Source organism: Macrotis lagotis, chromosome 1 (genome assembly GCF_037893015.1).
Source record: "Macrotis lagotis isolate mMagLag1 chromosome 1, bilby.v1.9.chrom.fasta, whole genome shotgun sequence".
Taxonomy (NCBI): domain Eukaryota; kingdom Metazoa; phylum Chordata; class Mammalia; order Peramelemorphia; family Peramelidae; genus Macrotis; species Macrotis lagotis.
Genome location: NC_133658.1, coordinates 491,779,022 through 491,801,411, shown reverse-complemented (window position 1 = coordinate 491,801,411; position 22,390 = coordinate 491,779,022). Strand labels below are relative to the sequence as shown.

The 22,390-nt window shown below is 30.6% G+C and overlaps 1 protein-coding gene across 3 annotated transcripts in view; it reads right to left on the bottom strand.

Annotated features, from left to right (window-relative positions):
* Positions 1–21,234, bottom strand: part of USP25 (ubiquitin specific peptidase 25) — a 104,524-nt gene extending 83,290 nt beyond the window's left edge. For 2 of the 3 annotated variants that reach the window (XM_074213825.1, XM_074213826.1), the window contains exons 1-7: positions 16,505–16,642; positions 14,926–15,002; positions 13,732–13,805; positions 8,217–8,365; positions 2,380–2,507; positions 1,613–1,708; positions 206–367 (exon numbers count right to left, since the gene is read on the bottom strand). In XM_074213825.1, the coding sequence (XP_074069926.1) occupies positions 206–367; positions 1,613–1,708; positions 2,380–2,507; positions 8,217–8,365; positions 13,732–13,805; positions 14,926–15,002; positions 16,505–16,621 (803 nt within the window). In that variant the 5' untranslated portion in view covers positions 16,622–16,642. Of the gene's footprint in view, positions 1–205; positions 368–1,612; positions 1,709–2,379; positions 2,508–8,216; positions 8,366–13,731; positions 13,806–14,925; positions 15,003–16,504; positions 16,643–21,147 lie in introns of those variants that run through there. The other variant, XM_074213827.1, reaches the window with a different exon arrangement.
* Positions 21,235–22,390: the final 1,156 nt, after the last annotated feature.

Genomic DNA, 22,390 nt, shown 5'->3' with positions numbered 1-22,390 from the left:
AGTTATGAACTAATATACAGAAAGCATTCATTTTTCCAACTTTTTCAGCTTAAAAATTTAAATTTATTTTATAAAAACAATCATTTTAGTCTATTACAGCAAATGAGCAAGAGACTCTGTTACATTTTGTATAAATGAATCTCTCTCCATATTAAATGTCACACTGTAATAAATGTTTCCCCCTCACATTAAAAAATGTTTTTACCTTGGTAATGTCTGTGATGGTAAGGAACCACTAGGTGGGGAACTAGCATCAATATCATCAACAGGAGAAGTGCAAACAGGTTTACTTGAGGCAAACTCCAGTGCATACTGTAGAACATCTACCAAGGGGAACCGTTTAGGGCCAGAACCATAGCTTAAATATCTGTTAACCATAAAATGTATGAATGCATTTACTAACATATTCAAGAAGCTCCATTTTTAGCAATTGTAAGAGTTTTCAAATATTGTTATATAATGATCAAAATGAAATTATGCCACCATTTTTCTATGAAATCAAATGAATTTCTATCAAAATGAAGAAAAAGTTTAGTGGAGCAAATAACAAACAAACAAATAAATGAATGAATGAATAAATACACGAATAAATAAATGTTTTTAATCTTCTAAAAGTTGATTCACTAATATTTCCTCTGCACACATGCATGTGTATACATAGGAGTGTATACTTATATTGTTTTCATTCAAAGACTTCACTTCCTCTCATTGTCATAGCCTAGATAAATGATTATAATAATTGCTGGCTCTTTCATGGACTGGTTCTACTTTTATTTTCAGACAGGCCATCTATATCACATGATCAATGTAATATTTAATTGGGGCTTTCATTCACCTCAAATTGGTTTACAACAGAATTGCAAAAATACCTTGTCACAGAGATTACAATTACTAATTTTTCAAAAAGGATTAATCACTTTCGTGTTAATTTTTTGACACTGATTTTCAATTTACAAGAAAATAAAAAATAAAAATTTGGGGAAAAATGGATCAGCAAAATTAATTGTGTTTTACAGCAGTTGAAACAGTTATGGTTACCTATTACCCTAAGTGGAAATATTAAGGTATAGCAATACTGAAACAGTAAAAATAATAAAAAAAATCTTAATCAGAATTATTTATTTTTCTTTTCTGTTTGAGTGCCTTTTAAAAAAATAGTAAAATTATTCTAGAAGCCAATCCTAAAGCTTTGACAGGAATAATCTAATGCAGCAAGTTTCAAAGATCTCTGGGGACCTCTGAGACCCTTTCAGAGGGACTTCAAATTTCAAAACTTTGTAAGATATTTAATTTCTACAATGGTGTATATTTATCCACACAAACTACACATACACTTACACATACATTCAAAATAAAAGCTCTCGTGAGGAGTCTTCAGTAATTTTTATGAGTATAAAGGGTCTTGGGATGAAAAAAGTTTGAAAATCAATTATAAAATAAAACTACTTATATATTTGGATCAACCCAGAAAGATTAACTCTGATCTAAATTATTTGAGAAAAAGAGGGATTAAAGCCAGCATCTTTATAATTATACATTTAAGATTAATTATGAAGAACAATATATAAACTATAAAGTAAACTGTACTATTATTTCAGTTCTTAAAGTATACCTTTCTAATCTTTGTTGTAATACTGTAAGGTACTCTTTTAGTCTCTTGATCTCTTCTCGTTTAATTCTTGTTATTTCTCTGTTTTTGTGCATATATCTATAAATGAAATAAAAAGTCAACATTTAGAATTTCTATAAACTTAAATATCACCATAAGTGACATAACACTTGCAAAGAATACTGAACTCAATTCTAATGTTTATAAACAGAACTTTTAAAATTCAATCATTGCAATAAAAACATTACAATATTTTGAGACAATGAACCATTAAAATATGTTTAAGATTATAAGAAAATTATTAAGAAAATATAAGTTGATCTATAACAATATTCTTTTCAAAAATTGTCCTCCCTGGGGTGGCTAAGTGGTGCATTGGATAGAGCACTGGTCCTGGAGTCAGGAGTACCTGAGTTCAAATCCGACCTCAGACACTTAATAATTGCCCAGCTGTGTGGCCTTAGGCAAGCCACTTAATCCCACTGCCTTGCAAAAACTAAAAAAAAAAAAATTGTTCTCCCTACCTTGAACATTTTCTTCATTATAATGACATATGCCAGCATTGTCATTTAACACTATTCTTATAGTCATGTGCTTTCCAAACAAAGTTTATTCACAATAAAATTAAAACAGAATTTCATCTAGAAACAGCAGTGATATAATTTACTAAACTGCAAATGTGATATAACTGTGTTTGTGTACACACACACACACACACACAGACACACACAAACAAACATACACAATCTTATTACTATATTAATTCATACCTGTCCAGATATAAAACTTGAGGAAATTCTAATTTGTTGTGAATTTTCTCTGGTCTTCCCAAAGCCTGGTTAAATTCAAATCTTGACAGTTCAAATGTTAATACAGGTGGAAGCTCTGTGAACCAATGCTAAATAAGAAAAGATATTTTTAAATTTCATTACACTTTTCCTACTTTTAAAAAATTAGATAAATTGCTAAACTAAGTATCTAATTTAGTTGTACATCAAAATTCAAAATAATTATTGTCAAGTCTTTTGAATTTAAGGTTAAGGCCATTTCCAATGTATTAGAAATTAATATTTCTTTACCTTTTATTCCAAACATTTCCACAAACCAAAAGGGAATAAAATGGGTTTTGTTTCAAAGTCATTATTTCACAACTTCTAAGAGACTTTTGAATTCACTTGTATGAAACTATTTTCAATGTGGTTATTTATTATTTGAAATAAAAAAACTAGCAATATCAAAAGACTTGTGACCAAGTTCTTGAGGTATTTTGTAAGTATTTAAAAGGCTAAATTTTTTCAATGTAATATGCATTTAAAACTCACCCTAAAATGTAGGAATAGACTTCACATTCTTTACTTTTAACCTTTATTCTTCCACTTGAACTTATCAATTAATACAAGATATTTCACTAAATATAAGAAATGCACAGTTGTGGGAAATAAGGTTATAAATGCTTTAAAAGGTCAGTTTTTAAAATAAAGTATCTTTCCATTCTCAGTTGATAATTAGAAAGGCTGGAAAAATTGACATCTTGGTAACTGTTCCATTTCATTGTAAAATTCTCTGTTTCTAAAGAGAATCACTTTTTTTATAACTTCAAATTTTTACATGACTTAATTATCAATATGAAAAGGGAACTTTGTATCTAACTAACTTACACTTGGAAAGAAAAAATATACAAACATGAAAAAAGTATGCAATAAATAATTCATATGCAAGTACAAAACATACCACCCATGGCTACATAAGCACACTAATTTAAGCTCAAAACAACAGTTGCATGAATGAATTGTTGTCCATTTCTCACAGACACATTGAGATGCCTGAATATAATTTTTAATCCATAAGGTAAACAAAATTATTTCTTCTTTAGTTACCTTACAGTTACAAATTGCTATCAAAAGGAAAAGATTCCTATTGAGAAATTGAATGGTAGTGGTTTTACTATCTATTTAGTCTAGTAATTGACCTGTAATATAAATTAGTAAACATTATGATATAGGGAGCTATAAACTAAACTCATCTGGGAAAAATATTAAAATTGTGAACTGAGGTGCACACATTAAGATTCTCTTTAAGGAAGACTAATAGACAATTAATTGTCTTTCTCTAAAGTTAAGGAACATAGAATTGCTCTTATAAAGTGAAAAACGAAAGTGATTTTGACCAAAATATAAAGAATTTGAAGTCAAGAAATGAAATTTCTTCAACAAGCCAAAAATAACCAATTAACTAAAATTTAGTAAAATAACCAGATCTACTTATTCTTCTCTGAGAGCACCATACCTAGGAATCCTTGAAATAAATTAAATTCAACTCACAGCAGATAAAAATGAAAATCATTCGAGCAAAGAATTTTACACTTTACATTCCACAGATTTATTTAAGCACTGTTATTTTTCAGGTTATTATGAAGATCTAAAGTTCAAGTTCAGGATCTGATAATCTTGTATTTGGAAATCAAGAAAATCTACAATGATGCAGGATAATTTATTTCTCAAAATTAGGGTAGGTTACTCTGGAATAAATTCTTGAGGTGCTATTTTGGAAATAGCTTCCATACCTTATTAAAAGATGTTCATAGTAATTTTGTATGTAATGTGCCTCTGTTGTGGATATATTTCTCCTCCTTTTGCAATGACTGTTTCTTCCTCACTATAGGTGTGGAGGGATCTTACCTTTTCACTCTGTAACAGATGGGGTGAGACTAGATAACCAGACATTCCCTGCATTTTTTAATTGTAAAAAATTAAATAATCTGAAATAGCAATGAGGATTTTTTCCTCCCAATTAATAAGTTTTACTGTATTGCCCAAGTATTTCTGAAGGTTAAGTATAAAATTTGAGTCAAGAGTTCTAAAAACATTTTTACATATATATATAATACATAATATATAAATAAGTATATATAAAAATGATAAAAAAATTTTATTATTTTTTAAGTAATAGATCACAGAAGATGAATATAAAATGGACCATTTAACTTATACTAAATAGGATAATGGCTATAATGCATGTGACTCACCCCTAACTCTTTGAGAGAAAGAATATATAGAGCTAAAGAAGTTTCATCTTCTATTTTTGTACCCATTATTATTATTGTTATTGTTGGCTCTTTGCACTTTGTGACAGTTCATATGAGTTTTGAGAAAATGTAGAAAGAATATTAAAAATTTTACTCTCTACAATCCAATAAGAAAAAAAGATTTATCAACTACCTCTAGTATGAACTATTCTATTTAACAGCATAATCTCTTAAATATTCAGTGATCTTTATTTTTTCCTTTTCAGTTTTTCTCTCTTTGTAGTACATAATTTTTGAGAGTTGTGAATTCTTATACTGTTTTAAAAAAGAACTTATACTATTTAAAAAATTCTAAATCACCTTAGAGATATATTTTTTAAAAACTGCTTCCCAAATCACTGCGAACTCTTTCTTGTCCCAAATTATAAATATTAATCATAAATCATAGTAAATTTGCCATCAAGAATTATTTTTGAGAACAGACATTTAGTATATATCCTTTCAATATGATCAACTAAGCTGACTTGATATTTGATTTCAGATAAACTAAATTATTAATTATAAGTAATACAATTTAGTCAGTGTTATCTGATTATGATTATTATTTATGAAATATATGCTCTCTAATTTATGAAACAAAATCACAGAGATGGAGGATGGAGTAATACAGAGAAGGTCCATTTGTAAGTCTGTAGGGTATGGGAATGGAATGGTCAATGAAGATGAAACAAAAGGTTGGGTAGGCCTTTAAAGATGTGACAAGGAGGAAAGTTATCAAGGATACTAAGACTTGACAGAATTAAGAAAGTTTGGAAGGGAGAAAGTTTAAAGGGAAAACAATAAACTTAGTTTTAATTGCATTTAAGATTATCTCTAGGACATCCAGTTTGAAATGTTCAGTAAGTAACTGTGATCTAGGACTGCAGTTCAGGGGACAATGGGGATGAACCTATAGATCTGGGGGGTCATATATAGAGAAATAAATGATAGTTAAACCCATAGGAATTTATGAGGTCACCAAGAAGAAAGAAGAGAGGGAGAAGAGTACTCAGGAGAGAACCTTGGGGACCACCCACAGTTAGAGTGTGTGATATGGACAATCAGGAGTAAACAAATATGTGATCCAAAAGAAACTGTCATGAAAACCCTGAGAGGAGAGAATACCACCAAGAAATATCTAAGCCAGCCCTCAAGCCCCAATTAAGGCAATGGATTAGAATGAAACTTCTGGGGAGAGCGTCTATAAATAATCTACAATTAAAAATCCAGGGCAGTTGATATAAAAAGTGAGAAAGGTGACCAACCAAACCTTATAGATTTATATCTTTGAAGAATCATCTATAAAACTAAGTTGAATTAGTTTAAATTGATTGGGGGGGGCTGCTTGAAGTATTTTCTCCTTTAGTTGAGAATTCTGAAATTTGACTACAATATTCCTTAACAGTTTTTATACTAGAATATCTTTCTGGAGAGGATAAGTAGATTCTTTCAAGAACTATTCTGCCTTCTTGTTTTAGGGTATTAGGGCAGTTTTCCATGATAATTTCCTGCAAGAAACTGAGCTTTTATTCTGATTGTGGCTTTCAGGTAGACTAATAATAATTCATAAATTATATCTCTCGGATCTATTTTCCAGGTTGGTCATTTTACCTAAGAGGCACTTTACATTTTCTTCTATTTTTCAGCCTTTTGGCTTTGTTTGATTGAATTTTGGAGTCTCATAGAGTCATTAGCTAACTTTTGTCCAAATCTAGTTCTTAGGGTTTTATTTTCTTCAAATGGCTTTTGCGTTTCCTTTTCTAGTTGGTGAATTTTACTTTTTGATGAATTACTACATTCCTTTTCCAGTTGGCCATTTTTATTTTTTATTTATTTATTTATTTATTTATTTTAGTTTTTTGCAAGGTAATGGGGTTACATGGTTTGCCCAAGGCCACACAGCTAGGTAATTATTAAGTGTCTGAGGCCAGATTTGAACTCAGGTACTCCTGACTCCAGGGCCAGTGCACTATACACAGTGCCACCTAGCCATCCCCCATTTTTACTTTTAAAGAAGTAGTTTTTCTTTTCCATTCAGTCATTTTTACTTTTAAAGAAGTTTTCTTCAGTCAATTTTTCATAATACTCCTACATTCTTTTCTCCATTTTTCTTCTTCTCTTCTTTCATTTCAAAAATTCTTTTTTTGAGCTCTTCCACAGGATCTTTTTAGATTTGAGAACAAATCATAAACCCCCTTATGCTTCACATGTAGGTATTTTGTCACTTCTTTCTGCTTCTGAGATGGTGTTTTTGTTGTTATCAGTAGAGTAGTTTTCTATATGGATAGTGTACCTTTTTGGGGGCTCATTTTGATGGTTAAATTCCATGCCTGGGGAACAGGAAGTATAATCCCAAGCTTTTTTTGTGCTGGGGTCTGGTGTCTGGTCCCAGGTTTACTGCCTACTTAGCAATGCCTAGTAACTGGCAATGCCTAAGGTTGCCTATATGGTATTTCAGGTGCTCACAATTTGTTCCCTGCATCTGTTACATTAGCATTCTTGGGCTTGAACTTTACCTTTTGAGCTGGGGTTGGGACTATGTCACTGGCTTGCTGAGCCAATACTTGAACTGTGTCATAGCTCCCACTGACTTCCCAGATCTCCCATTTATGCTGCACTATACTCTCCCTTTTACCCTCTTGAGACTGACCTCTTTGAAATTTTTCCACAATATCTTGATTTCAGAACTTGTTCCATGTGGTTTTTGTGGGTTCCATGTGGGTTCTGTTACTTTAGGGTCTGTTTAGAGACTTCATTAAAAGTTGTTTATAGAAGAGTTCTAGGAGCTTCCTAGCTTTGTGCCATCATTTTGGCTCCACCCAGGAAGCTGAATTAGTTTAATGAAAAATTGGATTTGTGAGAAATAATATGAAGAAAAATCATGGTTACAAATCTATGAAAACCTGAGCAGAGAACACCATTTTTCCTTTTAGTCAAAGGAAATACATGATAGCTCAGATTGTATAGGTTAATTTTTTTTGAGGGGTAAGTAAATTTCCTCCAAAAATGGCTGTACAAAATTAAGGTTAAAAGATAATAAACTCTGGGAGAATCAGGAAACATGATTGTGCCTCTAGGCAAGCTATAAACTAGTTGTGCAGGCTTGAACATTTTTCTGGACCTTAGACTCTCATCTGGAAAAATGAGTGGGATGTAATAGATTTTAGATTCTATGATCCAATGTCCAAAAGCAAAATTATCATTTACTACCCCAAAATAAGATTAATGCTGCTAGACTAATTAATACATTATTGGAGGCAGGAAGAAAATAGGAGGATGATGGTGAAGGGCAAAGGGATAAATTTTATAGCTCTGGACAATTTATACAAATTATTTAAGTTAAAATTTAGCATTGATAATGTATTATTGACTATGCAAAATAAGTTTCCTTTATAAAAATCACTGCAATTAGGCTGGGCTAAATTCATTTTCTACATATACACTCAATTATTAAGTAGCAATATAATTAGTATATTCAGTAAACCTTTATTAAGTCATTATAAGAATGGGGGAAGAAAAAAATAACCAAAATGCTAAATTCACCTCTTGGCCAGATTTTCCTGAGTTCTCTGAATGTAATGATTCAATCTCTCCTTCAATCATGGCAGCCTCTAAGCATTCATGTAAATCTTTGAATCCATTGACTTGAAGTGGATATTGACCAAACATTTCTGTATTTTCAAATTTTTTACCTTGATGAAAAAAGAAAATTAATTTTAACTTCATGTATCTAGACTTATTCTTTCAGCTTCTATACAGCAGTATAATAGTTATATTGTTTAATGAATATATAAATTCCTTAAAAATATTTTTCTATATAACACATGGTACCAACAATTAGTTGAACAAAAACATGATCTAATGTTAGACTGCATATTGTGAAAGACTGTCTTGTTCTCTTTATATAAAGCTCTAACATAAGAATACAAGTAGGGTTCAAAGATTGTACTTTGTAAAGGAAACTGCATTCTGGTTCATCATAGTCAAAAATCTTAGGATTAAATCAAGCAGAAGCTGATTTAGTTCTAGTAATACCTACAGTCTTTGTCAATATGAAAATTGATGGCTCTTCAACCAAAGGTGTTTTGCCCTCAGTAGTAAAAACAAAGTTACAAACTATGAAGTCAAAACAAATAGTAAATACTCCAAAAATTCACAAAAGAACAGTAGAAAAATGCAGACCCATATTGTTTCCAGTAAGAGATTCCCTTCATTGTTTCCATACCAGACTCCAAATTGCTCTCTTCTACTGAATTTACAAATGACACACTGAAAAATAACTTTATTCATGCGTTGGTTATAAGTATTCATCTAAGGTTATAATTATTTAGAGAAGGGTTTTAGGAAAAACCTGAGAAAACTTGCATGAATTCAGGCAAAATGAAGTAAGCAGAAGAATAATTTATACAATAATAAAATACCCTAGAGAAAAACTGAGGGATAAATATATATTTGGACATAGCTAATATGAGAAGATAAAGATTAATTTTAAACCTTTTTAAAACAGCTTATGGAACATATGATAAAGTTATATGGCAAGAAAACCAGGAATTCAAACAAAAGAACCATCTACAAAAATATAAAATGCCCCAATTAATAAAATATGAAATGGAGATCTTAAACAATTTAATGTTAGAAAAAGAAATTGAACTAGCTATAAAGGAATTAAAAAGGGAAGAGTAGAAGGAACATGTTTTTAATAGGAGAATTATGTCAGGAGAAAAACCTTCAAATACAAAGGAAAGGAAATTCAAACAGAACAAGACTATTTTGGACACACTAGAAAATGCAAGAGGAAATGGAATATGTTCCAGAGAGCAATGAAGCTCAAGAAGGTGACCTGTCCTGCAAATCTAACAAAAGATGTACGTTCAATTAAAACAGAGATGTTAGAATCATTCCTAGGGGAGAAAAAAAATGTCTGAAGAGATTGCTTGTTTTTTAAATAAACCACACAACAGAATATAAGGTAAAGAAATATAGCAACCAAAGACCACCATAAAATAATAATAAAGAGACCATTAAAAGAATTTTTACATATGTATATGATTAGACAAGATGAAAGCACAAGTAAAGTAGAAGTGATGGTGGAAATATACTACACAATTTATTCTTAAAAGTTCAGAATGAAAATAGTCTCTCAGATTCAAATATAGACCTAATACCTTAAACTTGGAAGAAAAGTAAAAAAAACAAGAGAACTGAAACTCAGTATCATTAAAAGATATTATTTCAGTAATAATAAAAGTTAGCTTACTATATACCAGACATCAGTGTTTTATATATATTATCTCATTTGATCTTCAACCTGGGAGACAAGGGCTATTATTACCTAGCATTTTGCATTTGAAGAAACTGACACAGAGGTTAAGAGACTTGCCCAGAGTCACAAAGCTATTTAGTGTGTATACTGGATTTGAACTCAAGTCTTCTTAACTCCAGGTCACTACCCCATCTAGCTGCATAGTTAAGAGTTTTTAGGATTTTTGTTTGTAAAATTAAAAAAAAAAACATTCACATGATTTATACCAAGAAAGGATGATTCAATATTAAGAAAATTTAGCATGACTAATTAAAAACAAAAATATGGAAAATATCACTATAACAATAGATGTATATAAAAAGCTTTTGACTAAGTAATACTCATTTATGCTAAAAAAACCCTAAAAACAGAGATGCAGCAAGATATTTTATCAATATAGCACAAGTTAACAATTTAAATCAAAATGTAGCATTATTATGTAACAGGAAAATACCAGAAGCAATTCCAACAAATATAGGAGTAAAAGTAGATACCCTCTTTCCCCCAAATACTAATAACAGAAATAAGATAACAGAATAAATTAGAAAAACAAAAATAGGCAATGGCAACAAAACCATTTTTATTTATTGATATTTTATTTAGAAAATTCTAGAAAGTCAACAAAAAGAAAAATAATTTTACTGACACAATTATTATTTTTAAACAAGAAGTAGTGAATCCAGGAAAATGAAAAGCACATATGATACAGAAATAGCAAAATCTAAAAAACAAGAATAGAAAGGGGAATCCCACTGAAAACAACTAAAAATGCTCATGATAATGGTGGTCAGATTACTCAGTATAACAATGTATGAAAAATTATAAAATGCACCTTACAGAAATGATAAATAATAAAACTTTCAGTGCTAATATAATAAAAAGAATTATTTTAAATAAAGGAATTTATATATTCCAGGCTATTTAAAGGGGAATACTTTTAGAGATAAAGACAAAAAAAAAGATTCATTTGGATGAACAAAAGATCTGAAATATCAAGATATCTGAGGACTAAAGAGGGAAGAGAATGATCAAATCTCAAACTGCATTATAAAACTAATCACAATTACTGTGTAATGGTTAAAAAATAGAATATTTAATCAATGGAGTATATTAGACAAGGAAAATTTAGAAGTAATTAAACTTAATAAAGCAAATATTTGATAAAATTCAAAACATAAGTTGTGTAGGAATGAACTCTATTTGATAAGAAGCATGGGAAAAATGAAAGAAGTATCTGGCAGATATCAGATTTTTGACAAATGTTATATATCACAAAAAATTTAAATGGAAGTATTGTACGAAAGTTAAGAATATACCATAAAATAATTTGAACAGAATCAGGTCAGGCACCTTTCAAAGCTATGGCCAGAGGGAGAATAATAACCAAGTAAGCAATTACAAAAGATAAATAAATTTCAATATAGGAAACTTGAAAGTGTTTTTAAGTCAAAAAACTAATGCATACAGGACAAAAATTCTTAAGTGGGGGTCCATAACTTTACAAATGTATATTCTGATAATTATAGTTCAATATAATTGATTTCCTTTGAAAAAACTATTTTCAACGATTATTGTGAATAGAAGTTCAAAGGTTCCAAATAGTTGTCAGGAGTCAGTGACAGAAAAATTCCCAATCTAGGATAAGAAGGAAAGTAGTCAAGTGTGGGGGGGATCTTTCTATCAAATAGCTAGGTAAGGTCTGATATTCAATACATAGATACAAATAAATATTCTCAAGAACAATCATTCCTGAGATAAATTTCCAATGACAAGAATTAACTATTCAAAAAAGAACGATGAATGATTAAAAACCATATGGATGTTCTATTTCTTTATGGTAAAAATGAAAATGAATTATGAGATTTCACTTCACACCCAACAAATTGGCACAGATAACAAACCTTAGGAAAGCAGTGCTGGAGTGTGGGTGAAAAGGTGGATCAACTTTTAAACTGATAATTCCAAACTTTTTTTTTTCAGAATGACTTTATGTTGAGGAAATAACAAAAATGTTCATATCCTTTGATACAAATAATCTACTGATAGGCATATATAGCCCAAAGAGGTCATTACAAAAGTAATTACTAGTGTCATTTTTGGTAAAGAACTGGAAACAAAATAGATGTCTTTGGGTTTTTTTTGGTTTGTTTTCATTTTTTTCTATTGTAGCAAAGCAGTGGAGTTAAATAACTTTCCCAGGGTCACACAGCTAAGCAAGTATTAAGTGTCTGAGGCCAATTTTTAATTCAGTTCATTCTTCTGACTCCAGGGCTGATACTTTATCCACTCTACCACCCAGCTGCCCCAGTTGATGCCTTCTGAATGACAAATGGCTAAATAATTTGGAATACAAGTAAGCAATGAAATTTCACTGTATATTAAGAGACTATGAATATGAAGAACAAAAAGAAACATAAAAAGACAGAAATAAAGTGGAAAAAAAATAAAAAAGAAAGAAAATATGACATGCAATGACTATAACAATGGATATGAAAAAACAAACAATTCCATAAAATTAAAATATCCAAGTTTGGACCTGGAATAGAAATATAAAAAGGCTATTTCCTCTATACTTCTTTACAGAGTTGGGGACAAGATGGATATGAAATACTGTATATAATGTCAGACATTTTTGATATATTAGATTTGCTAAACTACTTCCCCCCTCTCACTCCCCCCCCCCCAACATACATTCCTTTTTTATTCCCAGATATAAGTGATGGCTTATCGTGAATGGGGTTTGTCATAAAATGCAAGTAATATAAAACTTTATCAATTAAATTTATTTTAAAAAGAATATATAGGTTCTTATATTTTACTCTTAATATATTAAAACATGAATAATATAATATACATAATATGTTAATACAAAACATAATAGTATATCATTTTATGTAGTATAGTATATAATATTATATATTAATAGGTATTCACTAATAGTTCTTATAATATAATCTGTAAATTTCTGAGTTAGAGTATTAGGATTTTTCCAATTTTTTTTTTCATTTCAATCCACTGTGTATTATATGATGAAAAGAAAAGGGTTTGGGAGTTGAGAAGACTGAGTTTAAACAATGGGTCATTGTACTATTATAGAATGTTTGTTTTATTCCACAAATTAAAAAAGAAATTTTAAAAATGAACAATGGGGCAGGGGGCATGACACTTCCTAGTTCTGGGCTTCAGTTTTGCCAACTTTAAAATTTAAATCAAAAGATCCTGAAATACTCTTCCAGCTGTTAGGATAAAATTATAACCATATTAAAAAGGGGAATAAATAAAGCCACTTTAGTGTCACTAAAACATAATCAACTTCTTTCAATACTTTGACTAAGAATACCTAGACTAGTTTCAAAAACTATCATTTGTTTTTTATTCTAAAGTCAGAATGAGTTTTATAAACTATTTCATTCTTCCTCTTCTCTCTCATTAATTACATGATTTACCACTGGTGTTAAGATGTGTTAAGATGAAGGAAAAAACTGACTTCTAAATTAATCAATGAGAAGGAACTATATATAATCAATGAGAAAGAACTATATCAATTTTTTTATTTACACAAATTCTAAAATTTTTATATACTTAAAACAGCCCAGGAGGTACAGTAAAAACATAAAACTGTTGAAGGGTAATTCAAATCAAATATAAGCTTATTGTGCATAATAAATTGCTATACTACCAAAATTCCATACAAAAACACACAAACACACACATACACACACACACATACATATATACATATACATACAACTATACCTTCAAGCACTCCCACTGCTAGGAACCTTCCATAGAATAATTCTAGCATTGGGTTCTTTGGTTTCTCTCCATCCCTGAAAAATATTTTTAATATGTAAATGTAGTTACAATTTTTGAATTTATAGATAGTGACTAAACATTTTTAAAAATATATTTTTAAAAACCTATGCTGTTATTTAAAGTAAAATAAAACAATGTGTTTTACACCCTCTTATAAAGGGTATTTTAAAAATCTTATATTTTATATCATTAGTCAATTAACCTAAGATCTATATTTTGATAAATATCTTTAACTAGTTCTGCAAATAGTACTAATTGAATCAGAAGAAATAGAGTATATTTTTTACTTTTTCTTTTCCAACTTTTTTGCATAATTTAGTACTACAGGATCAGCTAATTTTAACTCTGAGTAGGCTATTCATTTTGAAGGAAATGAAGTTAAGATTATTTAATAAATACAACTGTTTTATACCTACTGTAGCATAGAACTACTTATTACTCAGTTAAATTTGAGCTAACAATGTTATTTAACTCATAAAAATCTTCAGGTATGTACCAACAAATAACGTGAGTGGTCATGCTCACTAGCTATTACAGATATTTATTTCTTTATTTCATCTTGTCAAAGGTAAAATTAATTTATTCTTCACATTAAGGATACAAATTGAGAGTTACATTTCTTGTTCATAAATGTAGTCAAAACTATTGACAAGAAAAGAATTTTTTCCCCTAAGATATGCCTGGTATGGTAATCTGGATCTGTAATATTATAACTTCAGAGAAATTCCTGTTGTGGAAACTATCTCCATTGATGTGGGTCAGTAATTCATCTATAACTTAAAAGAGTTTTAAAGATATTTACCTGGTGCCCTAGCAGTTTAAATGACTTTTTAGCTAAATCATAGGTTGGTCCTCTACATACTAAGTAAGTTTCTTTCTACTTTCTAGTATGTAGAAAGCTACATACTAACTTTCCAATTATGTGATAAATTTGTTAATTTTAGATAGCAAAGTCTCCTAACCTGTATATTTAGATTTCTTAAATGATTCATTGCAAAAGTCTATAAAATATGCACTAACCCTGAATAGCAAAATACAACATCTATGCTATACCTCTATTTAAAGAACAATAATAAAAAGGACAATATAAAAGAAAACATAAAACATAAATGTTAATTTCATGAGGAAACTTACCTTTCTTCTTCAGCTTTCATTTGGAAGGCATCTTCTAACCAATCTAATAATTTGTGTGTGAACTCACTCACATCTTGCTGTATTAAAAAAAATTGTAATATTTAACTACTAAAAACTTTTAAAATATCACGTTCTAAAAGTTAACTCCTGTAAAATCCAAATATCAAATTTAAAAATTTTATACTAAATATTACAAATGTCAGAAATGTAACACTACAAATGACAATTATTTTATATAAAAATCAGTTAATATGTCAAAAATTTCTACTCCATAACGTCTTACATTAAGAAAATCCAATATTAACAAAAGCTTAAACCTCAAAAATCATTAAAAGGATTCCTATAAATAATACAAATTAATTTTTTAAATCAAATTACATTTGAACTTTCCTAAACATGTGGATACTTAGATATATGCAGCAATAAAGTATTCAGCAACAACAAAAAATTTCACAAACTATATTCAGCTCTGAAGTGAAACAAGTCAAAATTTATTGGAAAATTCTTTAAATACATAGGGTTATGTCAAGTCAAGTAGTAAAACTTTATGAGGAAAAGTAGAAAGAACTGACTTTTCTTATCAAAATACAGGGTTATACCTCAGTAATTTTGAGGTCCAGAAGGATATTAAGATTTAACTTAAACCATTATTTTTTTAAACTAATTGCTTCAAGGTCAGTAAAAGATATCTGTAATTCAAGGAGATGATGTTAGAAAACTGGTGAAAAAAAGAAATGTCAAGTAGTCATGAAATTCCCTAAACGAATCTGAATAGAAATACATCCTATATTAAAGAACCTGAAGGGTGGAAATAGGGGTAAAAGTAAGGTTTTAGAGACAAAAAAGAGCAAAATAAACATACAACTCTTTTGCTCTGTTGATTGATATGGTTATCATTACTGTAATGACTGGTGAGTTCCTGTGGAGGGGAGAGGGGAATGACAGGCACATGAAATGAGTAACCCTACCCATGCTGCTCACTCTCTGGTGGGTTTCACCTCCACATTCACTTCCTCCCACCCAGATTGGGCTTCCTCCATTAGAATACTAACTTCTAGGGAAGTTTTAGCATTAAATATGTATTTTTTCACTTTAAATGATAAGTAAATTAGTGTTGGGAACTAATAAACCTTGTGAAACATTTTCTAGATAAATATATGTGCATATATATATGTGTATATATGTGTATATATATATATATATATATATATATAGTCATCTAATTGGAAAAGTTTGTGTGTGTGTGTGTGGTGTGTGTGTGTGTGTGTGTGTGTGTGTGTGTGTAAGCATCAGTCAAAAATACAAATGGTAAAAGGGACAAAATTTTAAACAATATACTATAAAATGATTTTCCTTTGATGGATTGCTCTGGTGTATGTATGGGGGAACCTCATATATGTAAAAGAGAGACAAGTCAAGTCAACAAGTATTCATTATTCATTAAGTTTTTACTATATGTCAAGCATTGTGTTAAGTTCTAGTGATTAAAGAAAGAAAAAAAGTTCTTTGTAATCTAGACACTTTAGTCTAATCTGATTAAGTGTAATTAGCCATAAATGAATATCCCTGTAAAAGTTACCTGTTGTGAGCCATTTGATTTGAAAGCATCTTTAAGAATATCAACTGCTCTTGAAGGATCAACATATTTTCTTTTAGAACCAACAAGAAGTGCAAACAGATGCCGTAACTCACGCATAAAAGGCAAATTCCGATGTTCCTAAATTTAAAAAATAAAAAAGGTTAACAAAAATTGCATCCTCATGATAATCATTCTGAAATTAGCTAAGAATACACTGGCAAAACAAGTGGATGGTATATCAGGCATAAATCTATCCATCATATGCACAAGGAAAAGCAGATCACAAAATATTTAGAACATTTAAAAAAAGTCATATAGCTCAGCAACATAATGACACTTCCTGGTTCTGGGCTTCTGTTTTGCCACCTTTAAAATTTAAATTGACAGAAATTAGGTGTTCCCTCTTACATGAAAGTACAAGATGCCTCCTACATAAAACTGTCCTTGATTTCCAATCCTCCTCTTATCTCTAAGCCTTCCCTGATTTCTTTAACTGTAACCATTCATAATTCTTTGAATCTTTCCTATAAGTATATGTTTTTTTTGGATTGGATTTTTGGATTCCCAAAAGGAAATTAAATTACCTAATGGTAAAGATCAGAATATGTGCTCAAACTTCTATTATATGTTACATTACATTATAATTTTTTATGTTGCTGTTTTTATCGCACACATTAAACTATAGTCTCCCTTAAGGGATATGTTCTTTCCACTTTGTAACCCTTGTTTCTACAATAGATAGACAGACAGACGGACGGACGGATGGATGGAGGGATGGATGGGTGGATGGATTTTAATTATGTGTGTATCTCTAGTCCTTCTGCTCTATATCTTGCCACTGAACCCAAATGGCTCAGGAGGAGAAAGTGAAATTGGTGACTTTACACCGCAGTCTTCTTTCACTTAAATTCAACTCACTTACAAGTTATAGAAACACCTTCCTGATGTCATGGTCCTCTTCAAAAAGGAAGGACAAAGATAGTAATACTGAAAATATTTTTAATTCAAGGTTCTAAAATTCTGTAATTGATAGCACTGCTACCACACATGAATAGATTACAAAAGAATCAATGTGTTTAAGGCCACAAGGAGGAGTGATTAGAGGATTGGTCTTAGAGTCAGCAATACCTGTTTCTGACCCATGTGTTAACATGAGCAAGACATTTGAGTTCTTGCACAATGTAGCAATGTGCAGCTATGGAAAAGTCAAAGACTGACATGCAAAACCATTTTCATAATCCTTGGTCTGTTTTGTAAAGGAACTGAAGACACCACTGATTTTCTCTAGAACTGGATCATAAGGATCACAGATTTAGAGCTGGAAGGGACCACAGAGATCACTGAGTGGCCACATCATTTTTATAAATAAGGAAACTGAGTTACACAATAAGTGACTTGTTATAAAATATTTGAGGTAAGATTTGAAATCAGTTCTTTTTGATTGCTAATCTAATGCTGTTTCCATCATAGTAGACGTAGCAGAATCCATGTGTCCCTGACTTTTTTTTGCATAAGCAAAGTTATGCACAATTCATTTTATAATTTATATAGATTTAATTAATTCCCTGGTTCTTCACTCAAAACATTTTTATGAATGGGGACAGTTCTAATTCTCTAAAGAGGAAAGTCTTATTTAAATAAACAACATTTTTTGAGAAAATATTTATCTTTATCTTTTATGTCTAAAATTTGTAGAATTCCTATTTGTTTTTTAATTTTTTAGTTGATTATTTCATTATCTTTTATATGATAATACAAAGTACATTTTATACCTGATTACCTTAGTATTATTAAATTGCATGCATGCAAGGAGGCTTGAGTTGGATCTAAGTTCATTATTAACTTTAATCAGAATCAAATAAGTCATTTTAATATCCCCACAAAAGCATATTATCAGGATTACCTTAATGGAATGCCAGAGCAATCAATGCTCACCACTATACATCAAACCTAATTATTTGTTTCACAGTGTCTTATCTTATAGTGTTCAATAATTGTCAACATGCTAAGCTAAAATCAAATGCTGTAGCCAAGAGAACATTAATAAAAACAAGCACTATGGAACAAAGACCATTCCTCAAGAATAGCAATGATTCTTATGCTTTCTTATAAGAGTTATAAGTGGATATTTGTTATCTAAAAACTTAATTTTTCAAAAGACAAGAAAACAATTAAAATAATGATCAATACAGTATATAGATTACTATTAAAGATTTTAAAAAGTTATCTATTAAAAAGAATACTTTATAAAATGTTCTACAATGGTGAAGGAGAATGTAAAATATAATGGAAAATTTGCTTTAGGATCATTTAAGACTTTTGGACAACTTGAAAGTCACAAGCCTATACACCTTTTATGCTTCTTCAAAGTACAAGTTGGAAATCAGTGGAAACAGAAAGCAGCAAAACACACAAATATAAGTTACATTTTTAATAAATGACTCATTGGAGATGTGCCAATAATTTCAGAATCAAATGTTGATGCTCAGTCAGACCTCAAAGCAATAAAGACAAATCTGAAGAAAAGAGAAAAGATATGACAATGGTAGCTCAAAGCCAAACTGCTTTGTTTGCAAATCTAAAAATGGAAAATGAAGAAATAGACATTGATTTTATCATCTTTTGTTTAAAATGTAACTGATACAGAAATAAGTAAAACAAGGCAAAATGTTTCCCAGAAATACTCTGCCAGCAAAGAATTCTTCTGTCAAGTAAACACTGTAGATGGGGACTGCACCAATTTAACCTCCTATTATTTAAAAAAATGATTATAGTCACCAAAAAACATTAATTAATACTCAAAAAACTTATATATTTTAGTTCTAGAAAAATGTAAGACTGGGAAAGTTTAGATTGAATACCCAGCTTGGAAGATCACAAATTTAGTTTCTAAAATGCAATTAAATGGAAAAGTCACCTAAATAGTAAATGAATATGGAGAACTGGTGAGAGAATACAGTATTTTCCCCGATAGACAATTCAACTACTCTCTCATCCGAAATAATAACATTCTTGCCCAGTGTTGAACATAGTTACTATCCTCTTTCCTTCTCATGGTGCCCACTGCTAAATAGAACCAAATAAATCATGATTAAGGGTTCTGCCTTGGAACCCAGCCCATTCCATGAAAGTTCCTAGAGTTTTCGTTTCCTCAGATCCTCTATTTTTATTAATCTCCTACCATATCTCCCAGCGCTGGGCAGGTTCACAGTATTGGCTATGCATCTTGAGTCAGGTCAAGGCAGATCAATAAACATTCATTCATTCATTCATTCATTCATTCATACATGCATTCATGTATTCATTCATTTATTTATTTATTGTTAAGTGCTTACTATATTCCAGATACTATGCTAAGACCTGGTGACATAAAGAACAGGAAAAATAGTTCTTGCTTTAAAAGAACTCACATGTCTTTATAAGAAAGACATCATGTAAAGAACTAGGTTTACACAAGACATATACAGTATAAACTGGAAATCGGAAAGGGAAGGCACTTATATCAAGAGAGGTTATAAAGGTTTCTTATAGAGGGCGATATTTTACCTGACTTAAAGGAAGCCAAGAGTCTGAGATGGTGGGAGAAGCATTCCAGGCAAAGGGGACAGACAGAGAAAAGGAATAGAAGTTGGAAATGGAATCTCTTTTGTGAGAAAAAGCCAGGAAGTCAGATTATCTGAAGAATATATGATGGGGAAGAAAGGAATAAGATGCAAAAGATAAGAAGGGGTCAATTTATGAGGGGCTTTAAAAGTCAAACAAAAGATTTTATATTTGATCCTGGAGATAATAGAGAACAAATAATTTAACATGGGGCGTGACATGGTCAAACCTGCACCTTAAGAAGATTAGTTTATTGCCAAGTAGAGGCTGGATCGAAGGGAGATATTTAGGGGGCAGGGAAAACAACATCCCAGGAGAAGCTCTTTAAACTAAAGAGTAAACTACTCTACCAGAACAAAACTACAATGGGTGCCTTCTGTTACTATACACTTTGCTGGAACTTTTGTCATGGAAGAAACAACTGGCCAGAAAGGATAATGAAAGAAGCAGGAGGAATCTGTTGTTTGTTTTGTAGATCACTGTAGGAAAGTTATTGTCAGTTTTAACCCCTTTTTCAACATTTCAACCATTCCTGTGTGGCCACTAGGATAAACATGTTCCCTTTAAGTTAAAAGTCCATCCAAATAAGGAAGCAATGTCATTTCTTCCTAATTAAAAGCAATAAAAGCATTAGAGATAACTGAAATAGGTATTAATCTTATGATTGAAAAATATAAGCTATAAATATGTGCCTATCCATACAACAAGTTGCATAAGTCTCAGCCTCATGTAGCTCAACCTGCTCAGTCATCTAATGAAAAGGAATTCAAAACTAGTCAATTGACAATGTAAGATCAATACTTTACACAAGGATTTTGGAACCTAATTCATGAGTAAGAAGTGACTACAGCAATATAGAAAAGAACGAGGGTAGGGGCGGCTAGGTGGCAGAGTGGATAGAGCACTGGCCCTGAAGTACCTGAGTTCAAATCCGACCTCAGGCACTAGCTGTATGGCCTTGGGCAAGTCACTTAACCTCACTGCCTTGCAAAAACCTAAAAAAAAAAAAGAATCAAAGTAAAGTGTTTATACAGTTTTACCTTTTAGTTTCGGGGTAAATCTTGAGCACTTGCAGGAGGATTATAATTCAATACCAATCTTCGAAATTCCAGAAGATTAAATAATGACTGAAAAGAAATGAAAGATTTAACACTTTTAAGGGAGGTGAAACAAACTGCTAATATAAGTTAAAAATTCATTCTTAATGACTTATTTTCCAATCAGACAGTCAACAAATATATATTAAGTACTGCATTCCAGACACTGCAATATAACAATGGAGACACAAACAAAAGGCCAAAAAAAGTTCCTATTCTCAAAAAGTTCAGTATAATGGGGGAAACAAAATATACAAACAACTATGCACAAACAAGACACATATAGGATAAATTGGAGATCATACAAGAGGGAAAGTACTAGTATTAAGAAAAATTGTGAAATTCTTCTTATAGAAGGTACAGTTTTACCTGGGACTGGAAAGAAGCCAGGAGACAGGTGAAGAGGGAGAGAATTCTAGGCATGGAGGAAAGCAAGTGATAAGTCATGGAGTTGGGAGGTGGAGTATCTTATGTGAGGAGGCTATTATTGTATTTTTAAAATGTCAATTCTTCATTTAGTTTAAGAGTTGGTAGATGGATTCTATCAATAGGCAGTATGATAGAAGATATTTCACTTTGTACATTGCCTGGTTTCAACTCCACAGTGAAAAAAGGAACAGAGATAAGGAGTGGCGAGAAGTGAAACTGAACTAAAGGGGAGAAAAGAGTGGAAGAAATAGTAAATGGAAAAAAAATTGTTTAGAAGTCACATGAATTGGAGGAACTGAATGTAAAAACTTGTTACTAAATTAACTATTCATTAATTTACAAATTTGTTTCTTTTCTTTTTTCTTTTATTTATTTTCAATTTAGGAAATAAAACAAGCAATTTCATGTCACGGTATAATTTTTTTTTTAAAAAAAGATGGTTCATATGGAACTGTAAATCTAATTATATACCACTTGCTGCTCCTTAGAAATATATAATAGTAATCATGTAAATTTGTTTTTTTCCTTTTTTTTCCTTCTCTCCTCCCTCTCATCCCCCTGAAGATAGATGGTTACCATTAGACCCAAATAGGTGTCTGTGTATATGATGCATGAATTCTGTAAAATCATTCTATACATACTTTTTATTTATTAGTTCTTCTCTAGATGTAGATAGCATCTTCCTTTGTAATTAACGTATTTTTAATAGACAAAATGACTCATTTGCTCAAAGTGGTTCTTAAAACAATATTGCTAT